At 41.6% G+C, this 18,440-nt stretch overlaps 1 protein-coding gene across 4 annotated transcripts in view; it reads left to right on the top strand.

Annotated features, from left to right (window-relative positions):
* Positions 1–18,440, top strand: part of XPO1 (exportin 1) — an 82,083-nt gene that overhangs the window by 4,144 nt on the left and 59,499 nt on the right. For 2 of the 4 annotated variants that reach the window (XM_032216697.1, XM_032216696.1), the window contains 3 exons: positions 1,000–1,131; positions 3,254–3,355; positions 7,141–7,213. In XM_032216697.1, the coding sequence (XP_032072588.1) occupies positions 1,006–1,131; positions 3,254–3,355; positions 7,141–7,213 (301 nt within the window). In that variant the 5' untranslated portion in view covers positions 1,000–1,005. Of the gene's footprint in view, positions 1–999; positions 1,132–3,253; positions 4,291–5,472; positions 7,214–18,440 lie in introns of those variants that run through there. The other 2 variants (XM_032216698.1, XM_032216699.1) reach the window with 2 other exon arrangements.

Raw genomic sequence — 18,440 nt, 5'->3', positions numbered from 1 at the left:
AATTAAAACAACCTCAACATAATCATTATCTGTTTAGTTATTATTTCTTTACACATTTGTATTATGGATTCCAATAGAAAATAGTAATTGGACCATTTCCAAAACAATATGAACCACTGGAACATAGGTAAGGCTCAATCACAAACATAATCCTTCCAATCTAGTATTCTGAAATCTGATGAACTACAATTCCATCATCTTCAATTGGTTATAATCAGTGACAACATTTAGTAGGCATTATAACATATATGGGTGGTCATCAGAGGAAAGCTATTTAATAGCATATTTAATCAGGGAGCACATCCTATTTAACCTAAGTAGAACTTTTGCATAGGGTAGGGTTAGTATAAACACACACACAAACACACACGATTCGTCCTTTAAAAGTTGGGAATGGGAATCATGGATGTATTACCTTTCTTAAAGGTAATACGTTAAACAGGCAACAGGCTTCCAACTGCTTATCATTTTAATAAGCTTGCGAAGAAGGCAAATACTGTAATTCCCTCTATAGTTTTCAAAAGTTGTACTTTGATTCTGCTGAAAATGAATTGCATTATTTATCAGTATAAATATTTACAATAAAGATAGATTACTAAAATTCAAACTTAATTTTGGGTATAATGTTTACTATTTTGTAAGAACACAACATTGAAGAGACTTCAGTTTCTCATCTCAGTAACTGGGTCACCAGTGTATTCACGCAACATACAGTGTTCAAGCAATCTGTGTTATGATTTAATCTTACGGCTTGGTTCAACAATGCCTTGAAACAACCTGTCCACCAATCATTCTAGTGTTTGTGCCGGCCCAGCTGCTGAGACGAAATCCCTCTGTTATCAAATTTTAAAAATGTATTATTTGGAATTTAATTTTGGTCCTTTCAGAAAGTCATCAATTATTTAAAATGTAATCATCTTTGTAAAATATCTTGCTGAATATTTGAAAACTAAAAATTATTTTTCACTTGATTTATTTTTATTTTTCTTACAATTTCAGTAATCTATGCCAGCAATTATGACAATGTTAGCAGACCATGCAGCACGGCAGCTGCTGGATTTCAACCAGAAGTTGGATATAAATCTGTTGGATAATGTGGTGAACTGCCTGTATCATGGAGAAGGAGCCCAGGTAGAGTACATGATTCGAAATTAGATATCCATTAAGGGATTTAAGTATATTCAAATCTGCAAAGGAAGAAACAAGTTGTTATCTTTAAGAATGACCTTATAGCTTGACTTATAATAAAGAGATCTGAAGAAGCAGGAAATTGCAGTAATAACTGCAACTTATACCAGTCCTCAACTTACACCAGTTCATTTATCACTGTTCAAAGTTACAGTGGCACTGAAAAATGTGACTTATGACAGTTTTTCAATTATGACCTTTGCAGCAACCCCATGATCATGTGATCAAAATTCAGATGCTTAACTAGTTCATATTTATGACCATTGCTGTGTCCCAAAGTCATGTGATGGTTAACAACAGGTATTAAATTATCAACTGCAGTGATTCACTTAACAACCGTGGCAAGAAAGGTCATAAAATGGGGCAAAACTCACAAGAAATGTTTCACTTAACAACAAATTGGGGCTCAATTGTGGTTTAAGTTGAGGACTGACTACCTGTACTATAATAATGGAATCGTAGAACACTCTAGAGAGAGTTTATGTTAATATAATCTGATGCCCAAATTCAGTACAGATTCCATCACAGTAATTGAACTGGAAGGCCAATAGCTTACTTAAATCTTTGGTGAGCGTTCTTTTAGTGTTATTGTTTGTGTGATCCAGTAGTGAATGAGACATGTTCCTGCTCACTTACCTGGGAAGAATTTGATATTGTAACTCCTAAGGAAATAAACATGAATTTTAGGTTAGTTAACTTGGTCACCTGTTAGATTTTTGTCCCTCTTTGTTAGTGAAGGTCTCCTGGGAAGAAATTGTTAGGTCTCTCTGGTGGTGACTTCCTCTCTGAGGGAAGTCTTGGAGGGGGCAATGATACCTTTAATGAAATCATCACTGAACCCAACAGTCCTGAATGCCCAATTTCCAACCTTCCTTTTTGGATGAAAGTTGGCTGTGATCCTGGGGGAAATGGATTGTCTGCCTTTCTACAATTAAGTTTCATACCAAGACAGAATTGTGATGGCATAGATCATACTTGTTGATGATCTCTGGCATAGCTTAAAGAGAATGGTGCAGCCATCTTGGTTGTCTTGGGTCTCCCAGCTGTCTTGGATACAATTGATCATGGTATTTTGAAACCAACTAATAAGATGTAAGTGTTGGAGGTACTGTATTCTGGGGGGTTCTCCTTTCTGTTTGGCTTGACAGGTGGGGAGAAATTAAGTCCAAAATTCTCAATCTACAAGGTGTCCTGGATTCAACATCTATATAAGACCACTGAATGAGGGCATCAGTCTGGCATCATCAGTATTGATGATGCTCAATTGTATATCTTGATCCCTGGCTGACTGCATGAGGCTTTCAAGATTTTATCAGTTCCTAGATGCAGTGGAGATCTAGATGAGGAGGAACAGACTTGAAATCAATCCTAGCAGGACCAAGGTGTTTTAGGTACTTGACCCTCAAAAATCCAGGGATTTTCCACTTCTTTTTTGAATGGAATTGCAGTTCCCCAGATGGAACAGATATGCAGTTCAGGAAGCTGGATTTTCAGCATCTGCTTGATAGGAAAGCCAGACTAATCTGTCTGCGTGCCAATTATACCTTTTACTTCTTACAATCACTTACATCTTGGTTACTTCACATGTGCACATTGCTATGCACTTTATTTGGGACTATTCTTGGAAATTAGTTGACGTTTCCATTGTTCCAGAGAAGTGGTACAAACAGATGTGGCAATGCCACAGTATACCCATGTAGCACCTCTGTTTTGTGAGTGTACCTACTTTCCCTTAGTTTTCCAGATGCAATTCAAAATGCTGGTTCTGAGGGCCTTTATGTATAAGGCCTAGATATTTGAAGAACCGTCCGTCCCTCTCTTCCTCTCCTCCCCCCTCCCCAATATAAATTTCCCCATTTATAAGAAAATACTGCTCTCCTGATGCAACTTTTTTGCTATTTAAAGCATTGTAGAATGCATTAACTTTTATCTTACAAATTGTGATTTTGGAACTTGATAACTATTCCTTGTGTATAGGCTACTTGAAATCTAGGTAACACTATTCTGAAATTACTTATGCATGCATGCTACTTCGGTATTAATTATTTGTGTCTTAACTTTTTAGCAAAGGATGGCACAGGAAGTCTTGACTCACTTAAAGGAACACCCTGATGCATGGACAAGAGTTGATACTATTTTGGAATTCTCTCAGAATATGAACACCAAAGTAAGTACATGATTTTTAATTGAGTTCTTTCTTTCTTCCATTCAGACTTTGAGGAAGGTATCTCAATTTTTAGATTTAGTATTTGTTTAATTTTTTTTCTTGTTCCTGCAAATCTCTTTAACTTAACCCTATACTATCACATGGTATTTCCATGAGGTTATTGGTTACTTTTTCTTGTAAAAGGCTTGAGAATTTGAGTCACATGGGATTGGTGTAAAATTATGGTTTGAATATGAACAGATTTGAGTGTAATAACATTTTATAGCTATATCATGTTAAGATTGTGTTTGGCTTTCATTTATATTAATGAAAGCCATATGCACATAACTGAGGACAAGTATGTTCCTCATTTTTTTTTACATTGGTATTACTCCATGTAGTTTAAAACAGGCTAGGCACCCCAGATACTTTCTTCTGTTAAATACAATTTATACTTATTTGTAATACAGTTAAGCCATATCATGAGGATATTGGCTGGCTGTGGTGGACATTTCTCAGCCTTCTGCAGTTGTTTTCAATCTAGAAAATTTAGAGGTTTAAATATAAATTGTCAAACATGTTAAAGTGGTTGTCATATAGCTGAAGAAACATGTGCATGGCCATGTTCTTTGCGTGCACACACATATACTTTGCTATACCTTGTTCTAGATAATGTACAGCCATGCTGCAAATAGTTCCTACAGAATTTGGATGATATTTATCAAAGTCTTACTTTTTTAAAAAAAGGCTTCGTAAATTTTAGGACAAGGTTAAGAACTTCCTCAAAGTACTAAATTTAAGTAACCATGTTTGCCTGTTTGCTTGCCTGGTAAACTTTGCTTTTTATACTCACAGACATTACTAATGTTTAAGTTGATTTATCAACAGTATTTTTTAAAACACAAATTTGTCTTGTGAAAAATGAGATGATTAGAGGAACAGAAAGAAAGCAACAGGTAAAGAATTCTTCAATTTACATAAATTGCAAATGATTTGGTGCTAAATTTATGCACTATGACATTTGGCTTTTATGCAGTCATTTTTTTTCTTAAAGCTGTTAACACTACCTGATATTAATCATAATGTTCCATTATGTTGATTGCTTGTAATAGGAAGAAAAGGGGTGTCTTCCTGTGCAACTGACACAGCTAGGCTTTGACGGCAGGCCTCCACAAGGTCTACCCTTTTGATTCCCTTTAACTGAATTCTGTTCATCAATTGCTTTTTTTCCTTGTTTTGGTTTCTTGGGTGGTGGGAGGGAATGGGTTGGTACATTGAATAAGTGACCCATAAAAATTTCTGCCATGGGGATCATGATGCATTATTTTGTCAATTTGCTATTTCTGTCCCATCTTTTGTAATTATGTTTTATCATTTATTTTGAAAATGTTTTTGAGACCTGGAGTTACATACAATAGAGTATGTTTTGCAGCTAACAATTTTATGTACATAAATGGAACTTTTTAAAGCAATTGTAGGCATTGGGGTTTTTTTTACTAAAAAATACATAGTTCTATTAATTTTTAGAACTAAGTGTAAATACTTGCATAACAAAAGTAAAGAAAAACTTGCTTCCCTATCTGCTTGCCCTGCTTTACATATATGTAACTAATTGTGCATTTGTGAAAGAAACTAGTACCATCCTCCAGACTACATGAAAATATAGTGTTATTGGCTTTTCTGAATAATTTGAGCTAAAGTTGCATTAACTATGTGAGCCGGGAAAAGGCATATAATGTAATTTTCTTGTAAATAAGTCCTTAGTGTTAGAGTAATCAGTTGTAGATACTTTGAGAGGATGCCTTAGCTAAATAACCATGCTTTATATGCATACTCATAACTGCTAAGCAGCTTCCATGGAATGGAGTAACGTGATAATAGCCTTATATCTGTGCCTTCTTATTGCCCCAGATGATTGGGTGAAATTTTGGAAAACAGAAGTCTATTCATGAGATATTCTAAGCATCTTTCTGTATTATTAGTAAGAAGAAGGCAATACTTCCTGCCATTTTGTGTCCCTAGGATCTTGTTGCAGGATAGCAATGAGGTGGCTATACTTTTGAGCTGTAAAAACTGTTCAGCTTTTTGTGTATCCCTGTAGTAGTCAATATTTGAAAACTTGTTTCTGAAACTCCTAGATCTGTAACCAGCTACCCTGATGGGTATCCTCTCCGGGGACAGAAATTATTGTTGGAAACCAGTTAGTCTTAAGAGAAGTGGAACTAATATTAAAACAAGAAAGATACTTGCACTGGTATCTACTGTACAATTTTGATTAGAGGGAATCATCGTAACAGGTGAAGTCTTGTCATGACACTCTGTTGTTCATGTCTGGTGCTTTGGCTACTCTGGATGCTGTTATTTCATGAATGCCAGCACTGTTCTATAGAAATGTTTGTTCATTTAAGATTTAGGCCGTAGCACAAAGAAGTTGCATGCATTGTGGGATAGGAAGGAGAAATAAGAGACTTGCAAATTGCTAGAGGTTTGCTTGCTGTTTCTTCGGCATCAATTCAGATTGCCAAGAAAGCAACCTGCAGTTCAGTTTTAGATGTAGTTATGTTTTTTCTTTTTTTTAAACTGAGAGGCCTGCTGAAGAAACAGCAAGCAACAGTCCACTGCTATAGATAATGTGTTGCCCCAACATTCATAGATAACTATAGTACTTTAGATTGCAGCAATAAATTTAAAATGTTTTACCACCTTCTGCACTGGAAGTAGAATAACTTATTAGTTCTGAAAGAGATTAAACAATAAACTTTGAGGGGGGGAAATGCAGGAAAAGTTAAAAAACAAGTCTCAAAAACTTTTGCAGGAAACACAGTGTAGTTTGGGACAGTCTACATTGTGCTATTCATTTAAAATATCTTACATGATACCTCTGGCTGAAATTAAAATTACCCTATTTTGTATAGACACTAACAGTATTGAAGAACTTTTATTCGTGGCCAAATCTTGACCAGCCATCTTGTTACAGAAGCCTAATTTTGCCTTTCAGGTATTGCCTCCCATCTTCTCACTATCAGCAACTCTTTGACCCCTTTTCCTCCTGTCCTGTGCTATTTCTTTAAATATATTTTTATTTCTATACAAGTTATAATAGAGGTCATATTGAATATTTTTATGCTGAGATAAAAGGAATAAAATGGGTTGAAGAATTTTCATTCCCTACAAACGCATTGCTTTCAAAACATGTGTTGGCAGGCTTACCTGGAAGGTAAAACAACCTCAAGGTATATATGGAAATGGTGAACTTTTGACTGAATACAAAAGTTAATATTGAAACTATAAATATGGCTGTTATAGGGGAGAGATTATTGTACTTTGAAATAAACTTGAATTGTCTTGCTGTTCTTTAAGAAACACACCAATTAATTCTTAGGAAGCACATTTTCCTGAAGGTGTTACTGGATTTAATGTTAAGCCCTAGTCTTAACAATTCAAATGACAGAAAGCCCATAAACATCCAAGTTGCTAAACTTGGCTGTATATTTGGAAGTTATAAACAGTCATTTAGGCCATGATTTTTATTGATTGCTGATTTTCTCCCCTAAAGATAATTAATTTGGCTTCCCAAAACATTTTTTATTTGCTCCCCTCTGGTGTGATCATGACCAAACAGCAGGGCTTTAGACTAGCAAAGGAAAAATGAGGAAAATGCATGGAAAAAACTAGTAAATGGGTGATAGATTTGTTTTTTATCAACATAATCTTAATAAAGTGTGAATGATGTCAGCTCAAATGAGAATCCTGAAAGTTGTTGTTAACTCCAGTATATTCACATATTTCACTTCTCCAATTTTCAGTATTATGGCCTGCAGATCTTGGAAAATGTGATAAAAACAAGGTGGAAGATCCTTCCAAGAAACCAATGTGAAGGTAGAGACTTTTTCTGATTGATTGGTAACATTGTTCTTTAAAATGTAGATCTCATTTTTTTCTAATCATTGTATAGTCTTTTCTAGTCTTGTATGATCTATCATATCTAAGCAGCTACTCTCAATGCATTAGGTGACAGGAATCTATCATAATATAATGCCAGATTAATGTTAATTAATTTATTTACTTACCAGGTTTATTGTTGCTTCTGAGTTCCTATTTGTCTAAAAAACATAAAAGTTCAAATGAGTATTGTTTTTCAATATAATCTAATGTGAATATTCATACCTATTACACCCTCATTAGTTAGTTGCCATTTGTATTGGTGAAAAGCAAGCTCCAGGTTTACTTGTAAAGCATGTATGTAGTAAATGGTAATGATTGATTTCATTCTTCTTTTCTCCTTCACCTGTCCTCAGTGGAACGCTTGTTTCCATCGCACCACCCTATGTTAAGACAACTGTTTAACATTGACAAATGAATTAGTAAAATAAATGTCAAGAATAGCTGCTTTAGAAATTACTGGTGTATAAAAAATGTCTTGATTAAAAATTAGCCACATATTTTCCAGTGCTTTGGAGACACAAGCCAGCAATCTCTCTAAAACATCTAAGTTCTTTGTTAAGCCACCATATCCCAGTGTTATCCTTTAGGGTATGGGAAAGGTAGAGTTGATATTTGCAGAATATTTGTTAATGGGTTCTTGTTAAGCAGGTGGGTCCTATCAGGGATGGTACTCACTTATTTTCCCTACAAGTTCGCAAATATGAGCACACGCCAACTCATGTGCATGGCCTTCCGTGCATGCACACAACATCAAAAATGTGCCTAAATAGGATGGCATAGAGCCAGGGCAAGTGGACGGGCCCATCCACGATTTCCACTACCAATTCAAGTGAACCAGTCCGAACCGGCTGAAACCACCTCTGGTTCTTATATTAGCTGTATTATATTCAATAAGTTGACTTTAGTGCTATCCAAAAACTCTGCATGCTATCTTGCATATAATATCAAATTTTGGCATTTAGTCTGCCTACTTGATTAATTGAAATTAGAGCAGAAGGACTGTGGCTGATATAAATATCTACATTATAGTGTTATACGAGCTTCAGCAAGCTAGTGGAAGAGATACCAGAATGAACACTGATTAGCTAATGTCCTTACATAAAAACTTAATTCAACTGATACACTAAATTGAAAATTGAAAATTGAGTAGAGACTAGAGCTGTCAAATTCCTGACCCACGGGCCAAATGAATCACTTGCTAGCCACATCTATGCCTGGTTTAGTGAAGGAGGGGAAAGTCCTGATACGTCATGTGACGATGATGTGAATTTGACATCCCTGGTATTAAGACAAAATGTGCGGTAAACTGGAAGTGGACTTTTTGAAACTATTTGTATATGTTGTTCGTTTACTTATGTAAATCCTTCATATAAATATAATTATTACTGGAGTGATAAATAGAAGATAGAGGACAAATTGGGTCTGGAAGTTCTAGATACTAAGAAACTGAAAGCTCTAGGTTCGTTAGGCATGAAAGATAGCTGACTGACTGACAGAAAGAATACTAGATATGTTCACTGCCTTGAATTATTTATAAAAATAACAAAGGCAGGATGAAAACATTTTATGTTTAGAATAATAATAATGAAGACTCTTGTATATAGTATAGATTATACATACTTTTTAATGCAGAGAATATCCAGCAGATAAAAGTTTGTTGTTCTGTTTGGGGACAATAAATATACCTATAATTTATATGTTCCTAATGCTGTGATGGTGAACCTATGGCACGTGTGCCCCAGGTGGCAGGCAGAGCCATATTTGGAGCTAATTTTTAACCCTCCCAGGCTTCAGGAAAGCCTCCGGAGGCTTGTGGGGGGGGGGACACAATCCAACTGGAAGCTTGGGAACTAACTTCCGGTTGGGTCGTTGGGGCTGTTTTTCACCCTCCCTAGGCTCCGGAGGCTTTCCTGAAGCCTGGGGAGAGGAAAAACAACCTCCCCCAGCCCATGGATCATTTCCAAACTTCCAGTTGGCCCTTTGGGGCCATTTTTCTCCCTCTCCAGGCTTCAAGAAAACCACCTGGGGAGGGGGGGTGCATCTGCGGGGGGGGCACAGGTGGGGGGGATTGCGTAGGCGGGTGCCCGATACCGTGCGCCCGCACAGTTTTGGCACGCGGTAAGAAAAAGGTTTGCCATCACTGTCCTAGTGTGTCCAATACTAACATCACCTTTATTTAATTTAGAACTTTTAGATACATTTATATATTTTCAAATTATATCTACATAGCACTTGGGAAGCACTTAAACAAATGCTAAAATCTTGCATATTGTCAAAAAGATATGGGAATGTCCTTTGTTCAAAATGAAGATTGCTGGTCAGATAGTCATGTTTCTGTATACTTGCAAATAGCAGGCCTAAGGTTTGATCAACTAAAACTACTCGTCCAATGTCCTTGTATTTTATAAAAGGAATGATAAGCCAGTGGTGTACAGTCTTTACATATAAGAAGTGTAGTTTGGAAAGTTTTCTCTCTGAAACCTGGAAAAATTGCAGTTGATAGAGATTATATTGAAGTTGAATATATATATATCAAACCACTAGATTCAGTGCATAACTTTAGAAAAATATATTGCCGGGATTTGATGTGAGGTTTAAATTTCTAGAGGTATTATGATTGCTGAGAATTCAGTCTGCATGTACTATTATGTTTGCATTTTATTTACCAGATTGCCAAAAGATTGCTATTAAATATCTGATGGTATTTCAAGGGAAATGACAGGCAAAAGGCATTAATTTTCAATTGATTGTGGACCACACTTCTCCCAAACATGTTTGTAAGAGGAAGGAGATGGGCATTGATTATATGACCACCGTGTGACTTATGATTATGAGACATCTTTGCAGTCTGAACAGCAAAAGGTGCTGGGTAGGAAGGAGAGATTTTGAGCTTTATAGGTGAGTTGGAAATATTTCAGGTGAATTAGAGAAAGCAAAAGGAGATGTGGGCTATAGGAGCCACTATCTCCTATGTCATGTTTGTGTTAATGTTGTTGCAGGACATTATTATGACCTCTATATAATAGAATCAGCTCTAGAGGAGATGTGCGACACACAAAGCTAATGAATAAAGAAATAAATACTAAATATAATGGCAAAGAGTTATGTTTTCAGTTTTTCTTTGCTGTCATAGTGTGTTGCACAGCATTTTTCAGATTTGCATAGCGTTTTTCAGATTAAGAGGTTTGTTCCTCTACTAGTTTCTATGTCCAACACACTTGAATCTGTGTTGAGTTTCAATGAAATGCAGGCTGTCTAGAACAGTTTGAGTTAGCTTTGTTAAACTGTGGCAAACTGCAGCTGGTTTAATTGAACTTTCAGGGTATAGCTGCAAAAATGGAAATGTTTTTTATTTATACAAACTGCTAGTTGAGACTACACTATTATATCTGCTATTAGCAAGTCTCATCCAAATAGTCATTAGCATTATAAATATAATAGTAATTTATTAAACTTGTATGCTGCCCAATTCCCAATGACTCAAGGTGGCTCACAAAGCCAAGAAATTACAATAAAATCAATAAAAGATAGCAAGAGTGACAGATCCAATGGAATAAAGCATGGAGTCTCATTTTCTAGTAGAATCGAGGGAGGGGTTACGCGTGGGCATTGTCACAGCCTGATTGGTCCATAGACTGAGGGAAATTATTTTATTTTCCTCCTTTCCCTTTGGCTCCCAGTTTCCTCTCAGTCTTTTGGTCCAAGCACTGTTGTTTTGGCTCTTAGGTAGGAAAAAATTATAAATTTATTATAATTTATTATTTGATTCGATTGATTGGTTTCTCTAAATTCCAAATTATATCAGCTGCAGCCCCAGGAGAAGTCCGACTTGGAGAGCCCTTTGGGGCATTGCCCTCCCACTCTGCAGGCCAGGAGCCCTGCTCTGATCCCCGGGCCAGCGGGGGTGACGGGCTTCAAAGCGCAACTCCCGGGAGCTTGCTGCAAGCCGCAAGATTTAAAAATAAACTCTGGCTTTTTTTCCCGGTGCTGAGAGCCTCGTGAGAGCGCACGGAGATTCCCCAGCATGCTGTTCCTCCTTAACTCAATTGCTGCCTTCTGCCGCGCTGTCCCAGATCAGTAGGAGGCTGAGGTGATTAAAGGACGAGCCATGGCTCTTAAAAGGCAAGCCACGATTGTTCCAGACTTCGGCAGCATTTTCAGAGGCCGCAATGGCCATTTACGCTGCGTCATGTGCGGAAGGCCGCCTGAGGAACCGTGTGGCCGCCCGCAAGTTCCTGCATCGCGGCTACTAATCAAGGCTGGCAGGACACTGACCTCTTCTTATCCTTATTTTCTATTAAGACAGGATCTAGAGCTTCCTCAAAAAGATTAGCGCCTGTGTAAGGAGCCCCCGTCAAATTCCATTTGGTCTTGTTGTCCATCTGCCAACTGCGTAACCACAAGCGTCGGGAGGTTACTGACGTGGTTAGAGCACTGGAGGCAAATTTAACGGTGTCCAGGGTTGCGTCGGCCGAGAATTGAGAGGTGGCTATAATTTTAGTTATGTCTTGATGCAACCGCTCATCCTGGATTGGAATACGGTCCTGGAGCTGACGGAGCCACATAACGGCCCTGAGGTTTGCAGCTCCCGCAGGCCCAAACACCATTGGAACCTACAGTGGCCTTTGAATCAGGACACGTGAGTGTTGCGATGGCAGAAAGATCTGAGCCTCCACAGGGCCCATTAGAGGCCTCCAACGAAGGCAGGGAATACCAAACAGATAGGCCCAGAACCAGGGCTGCAGCCTCCAAATCTATGGCAGCTCAGTGCCCTTCCAGAGCAGCAAGGGATGAACTTAGGAGACAGAGAGCTCTGGAGAAGACCCTAGCCAGAGCAGAAAAGCAGGCCCAGATCACCAGGCCCTGTTTGGCCAGCAGATCCAGGTCCCCCATCAGGCCTTCATCCACCCATTCGGGCTCTCCTCCTAGAGGATTTAGTCATCTTTCCCCTTCAGTTTCCCCATCTAGATCCCATAGATATTCCAGGCAAGGAATTTCCATTCCCCTTCTATCTCTCCCAGAGCTGTTGGGGGTGGGGATGCAGACCCTTTGGAGGGCCCTTCTAGGTCATACCACACCTCTGCAGGGTTGCCCCCCAGGATCCACCATTACCAGGCCCACCGCAGGAGGATCTTGAAGACCTAGATCTCCTGCCTGAAAGTATTAAACGACTCATTTCTACGGCCATCTCATGAGGCATCGCCAGCATGTCCCAGAGAGACAATCACTTTCACATGGGCTTCTCAGAGGATGAGGATTCAGTTCCTCCAGATCCCCCCGCCTTTCCGGGTCTCTTTTCACCAGTCATATTTAAAGCTCTGTTACACAAAGCCAGGAAAACCACTAAGATCGGAACTAGGTATCCGACGGTCCCTCAGCCTAGGGACCCCAATCTGGCTATGTTTTCTAACACCACCACAAATGAGGAGATTCCTGATTCCCCCCCCCCCCACGGTTCCTTGAGGTAGTAAAGAACCAGTGGGCCCGTCCTTCCACCTTTTCCCATCCGGGCAGCAACGATCACTGCTTCTATAATGTGGAGCAGGCATTTGCCCAGGCCCTGCAATTGCCAGCAATCGATACACCAGTAGCAGCTCTGGTTGCCTCCTCCCCTGTAGTCTCTGGGGATGCAGCTGATAAGATGAAGCCCGAGGACAAGTGTGCAGAACTTACCTTGCGTAAGAACTTTAATGCTTCTGCCTGGGCAATCAAATCGGCAGCGGCGGCCTCTTACTTTAACCTCAGGGCCGTTATGTTGATAACCTGTTGATCTCCGGGTGCGCTTCAAGGTGCTATTAGTCACCCATAAAGCCCTACATGGCAGTGGATCTGGATACTTGAGAGACCGCCTTCTGCCAATTACATCCCTGCGACCAATAAGATCACATAGATTAGGCCTCCTCCGCATTCCATCGGCCAGCCAATGTCGGCTGGCAATTACAAGGAGGAGGGCCTTCTCAGTAGTAGCCCCGACCCTTTGGAACGAGCTCCCCGTAGAGATTCGCACCCTCTCCACCGTCCAGGCCTTCCGCACAGCCCTTAAGAACTGGCTCGCCCGTCAGGCCTGGGGACAAGGATAGTTACCCCTCCCGAATGATGAATGTATGTTGTTTACTATTTTATTATATGTCTCTATCTTAACGTCTGTATTCCCCTTCCCCGATTTTATGTGAGCCGCCCTGAGTCCCCTCAGGGAAAAGGGCGGCCTACAAATACTAATAAAATCAAAAAATCAAATCAAATCACATTTACATAATACATAATACATTTACATGTGGCTCCATCAGCTCCAGGACCGTATTCCGATCCAGGATGAGCGGTTGCATCAAGACATAACTAAAATTATAGCCACCTCTCAATTCTCGGCCGACGCAACCCTGGACACCGTTAAATTTGCCTCCAGTGCTCTAACCACGTCAGTAACCTCCCGACGCTTGTGGTTACGCAGTTGGCAGATGGACAACAAGACCAAATGGAATTTGACGGGGGCTCCTTACACAGGCGCTAATCTTTTTGAGGAAGCTCTAGATCCTGTCTTAATAGAAAATAAGGATAAGAAGAAGGTCCTTCCATCTAATGCCAAAAAGGCAAACTCGTCCTGCCACCTATCTAAGACCCTCTTATAGAGCACCCGAGCACGATCACCAACAAAGATACAACTCCTTTAGATCAGACAGACAGTTCCAACGCCCATCTTACCATAACCGCAGCAGGTACCAAGGTCAGTCCAGGCGGTCCTTTCGTGGGGGGGGGCAGCCGTCCCTTCCGCAGGGGGAAATGACTCATTCCCGGATCTTTCCATAGGCGGCTGCCTGGCTCACTTTGTGGACCAGTGGGACAGGATCACCACGGACGCCTGGGTCAGATCCATCATTAGACTCGGCCTGCGGCGGGAGTTCCTCTCCACCCCCACCCCCCTGCAGGTCTTCAAAACGTTCCCTCCCTCCCAGGACATGGAGCACCGCCGCCTAATGAATCTGGCGATAAAGCATCTCAACATTCAGGCAGTGGAAGTGGTTCTACCGGCAGAATGCAGGTTGGGCCATTATTCCAACCTGTTCGTAGTTCCGAACAGCTCGGGGGGCTGGAGGGCAATTCTGGATCTCAAGCGCCTGAACCAATATCTAGTTTACAGGTGCTTCAAAATGTCGTTCCTCAGATCCATCCTCCAGGGGATCTGTCGGTGGGATTACTTGGCCTCGGTAGACTTAACAGAGGCCTACCTTCACATTCCAATTTTGCCAGCCCGCTGCAGGTATCTGAGGTTCTCACACAGGGACTTCCACTATCAATACCGCTCCATTCCCTTTGGCCTCAGTTCCTCGTACCTTCATGAAAGTCCTCATGACATTGACAGCTCACCTCCGCTCCACCCCGGTGAGACTCCAATGTTATCTGGACAATGTGTTAGTTCAGGCAGGGTCACATTCTCAGACATTCAACAACCTTCACCTTACCATCCAGTATCTCTAGTCCGTGGGTTTCTCCGTCAGCTTCCCCAAAAGCCACCTCTCTCCATCCACACGAATATTACACCTAGTGACAGTGATAGATTCAGTGATGGATAGTCCAGCTCTCTCCGGACCATCTGGTCAGTCTCCGCCAGCTGGCAATCAAGGTTCACAGAAGTGGGTCAGTTTCCATCCTGACTTTGTCTCAGTTACTTGGCAAGAGGATCTCATACATAGGGATAGTTCCCTGGGCCCGCCTGCACTTACGTGCCCTCCAGTGGACTCTAATCCCATTCCAGAAAAGGAAGATTAGCAACTCCCTTCTAATTGTCTGTCTTCCAGCAGACGTCCGGCTGTCCCTCCAGTTGTGGCTATCCCCGGCCCTTCTGCGGGGTTGCAGCTTCTGGGAGCCAGACAGAGTAACAGTGACAACAGACACGGTTTTGTTTGGTTGGGGGACCTTGATGGACTCCAGGCTGGCGCAGGGTCATTGGACAGCTTCAGATCTCTGCCACAACATCAATTGGCTGGAGCTGAAGGCAGCTCGCCTGGCCCTCCGACACTTCAAGGACTTGATTGTAGGACGTCACATACTTCTTCTGACAGACAATGTAGCCATAAAAGCTCACATAAACCATCGGGGGGGTACTCATTCCCGGGCCCTCTGGCTGAGACCCCTGAAGATCGGTTCATGGGCAGAGAGATACTTGTCATCCCTGGTGTTGGAACACATATCGGGTACGTCCAACCATCAGGCAGACTGGCTGAGCTGAGCAACCCTCGACAATGGTGAGTGGCAACTCATACCCAAGTTATTCCAGAAGATCTGCCAGAGGTTCTGCACCCCGCGGGTGGACTTATTTGCTACCCCAGCGAACTCACAACTGCCGAGGTTCTTCTCCAGACCCAAACCACGGAGGGCACGGACGCCTTCAGGAGCAGATGGCCACCAGGGCTCCTTTATGCCTTTCTCCCTATCCCCCTTATCCCGAGGACCCTCAGGAAGGTAGTGACAGAGAGGGTGCCCGTCATCATGCTGGCCCTCTATTGCCCAAGGAGGCTCTGGTTTGCGGACTCGTCCAGCTATTAGTATGCCCCCCCCATGGAGAATTCCTCGGGAGATCGTCCTGTGCCAAGGGGTCCTGATCCACCCAGAGCCCCAGTGGCTCCACTTGTCCGCTTGGCACTTGAGCGGCAACTCCTAAGGAACGCTAACCTGTCCTTCAACGTCATAGCAACCATTGAGGCCTCCAGGCATCCGTCGACCACTCGAATTTACAACTCCACTTGGTCGGCATTCATCAGGTGGTGTAACCCGCTAAGATGCCTCGGCCCACATTCTTGAGTTCCTACAGAAGAGTCTGGATGGTGGCCTCTCCCACAACACCCTATGCCACCAGGTGGCGGCTTTGTCCTCCGTTCTCGGGGGGGAGGGCCCCTCCGCCCTATCTCACCTCCCTCTGATTAAGCAGTTCTTGAAGGGGGTGGCGAACCTCAGACCTCCCCCTATACATAGATTTCCAACCTGGGACCTGCCCCTTGTCCTCCAGGCTCTGACGGGAGCCTTGTTTGAACCCCTTTGAACGGTCTACCTTTGATTACTTTCCCTCAAGGTGGTCTTCCTAGTCGCAGTCACATCGGCCAGACATATTTCGGAACTGGGCACCCTGTCCGCCAATGATGATTTCTGCCAATTCCATCAAGATAGGATGGTCCTTCACCTGGATCCCACCTTCCTTCCGAAAATGAACACTTCATTCCACAGGGCACAGGAGATCATTTTGCCTAACTTTTGTCTGGCCTCTTCCCACGAAAAGGAGCGTCTCTGGCACCAACTGGACGTCCGCTGCGCCTTGCGGATCTACCTCAGGCGGACGGCGAGTGTGCGCAGATCAGAGGCCCTCTTTGTTTCTTTTCAGCCTGGGTCTTTAGGAGCCAGGGTGTTCTCGGCCACCATTGGCAGGTGGCTGTGGCAGGCCATAGTGACGGCTTAAGAGGCATCCGGTCAGACCCCTCCAGCATGAATCACGGCCCATTCCACCTGAAGTGCCGCTACCACTGCGGCATGGGCTACCAGGGCCCCATTTGAGGACATTTGCCGGGCGGCTGCTTGGTTGTCCCCGACCCCTTTCATCCGTCACTACCGTCTGGACGCATTCGCCTCCGCGGAGGCATCCTTCGGTTGCAGAGTTCTTCAACGGGTGGCAGCCGCCCCTCCCCTTGGGTCTTAGATTCCCCCCCCAGGACTAAGCTTGGGTATGTCCCATGCGTAACCCCTCCCTCGATTCTACTGGAAAAAGAACGTTGGTCTTACCTGAACGTGTCTTTTCAGTAGAATAGAGGGAGGGGTTATGACCCACCCTAGCTAGTATAGAGAGGCCAGTGGAAGGGCCGGGAGGTCCCTGGTCTTTCTTGTATCTTTACAGGTGCGGTCCTTTGACATTGAGGAAACTGGGAGCCAATGGGAAAGGAGGAATATTAAAGAAATTTCCCTCAGTCTATGGACCAATCAGGCTGTGACAATACCCACGCATAACCCCTCCCTCTATTCTACTGAAAAGACACGTTCAGGTAAGACCAACATTCTTTCTCTTCTCCAAAGGCCTAGGTGAAGAGCCAGGGTGTCACTGCTCTTTTGAATAACTGACAGCAATTCTTTTGTGGGTGCTTTTGGCACCTGAGGGAAAAAAGGTTTGCCATCACTGGTCTAAAACTTAGATTCTAAGGTAAAAAACTGATTTGGAGTGCATGAGTTTAATGTCCTTAAACCAAATGCATTTTACATTTGTGATATAATCCCATGCTTCATTTAAGGAGTGATAAAGTGTTGTATATGCAGGTGATCTTAAATATCTTTTTGTGCCTGAATTCAGAACCTTGTAGAATTTTAGAATTTTGTGGACAAAATTGGGGTAAGAAATATCCTTTAATATAATGATTAAGTAAAAGAAAGGGATTACTAGGCTTGGCAGAACAATTAACTCTGTAAGGCAGGAAAGTGTACATAATTTTGTTCACTCTTCTAGGAAGCCAATACCTATTTTTATTAGTTATCCACAAAGCAAAGTTAGAAGTTTCAGGTTTTGATATTGAGCTTTAAAATTCCAATTTCAGAATTTTATATGAAATTAAGATTATATCTGCAATAAGTGCAATAAACACCAATACTTGTTTCCTCTCTCAGATTTCTTGTATTGTTTTAAGAGTATCGTGTTCTGTTTGCAACATCATTGAACTTCTAATGTTTCTTAGTTACAGAAATGCAGAATTTTAATAAATACTGCCTTTTTTGTTTTTCCTTTTTCATATCCTCATAAAGTCATACTGTCTAGGAGTCTTCTGCCAAAAAAGACAACATTGCAGATGTACTCATTTTTATTCTGCTAATTAAATGACACATTTTTAATATGTAATTGAGGGAATTAAGATAACTAAACCCTATGTTTGTGGTATTAACCATAGAATATCCATTTAGATATTTGTAATGTATAGGGTTTTATATTGGAAAAAAGCAGAAATTTCATATCAGCTTCACTAATCCTCATTAACATACTTAACTACAGGTAGTCCCCAACTTACAACAGTTCATTTAGTGACATTCAAAGTTGAAAAGCTCTTAAAAAATGACTTATGACTGTTTTTCAAATGTATGACAGTTACAGCATCCCAATGGTCACATAACCAAAATTCAGATGCTTGGCAACTGGTTT

Source organism: Thamnophis elegans, chromosome 4, assembly GCF_009769535.1.
Source record: "Thamnophis elegans isolate rThaEle1 chromosome 4, rThaEle1.pri, whole genome shotgun sequence".
Classification (NCBI taxonomy): Eukaryota; Metazoa; Chordata; class Lepidosauria; order Squamata; family Colubridae; genus Thamnophis; species Thamnophis elegans.
The sequence above is the reverse complement of the archived record's forward strand: the minus strand, read 5'-3'. Positions and strand labels throughout refer to the sequence as shown.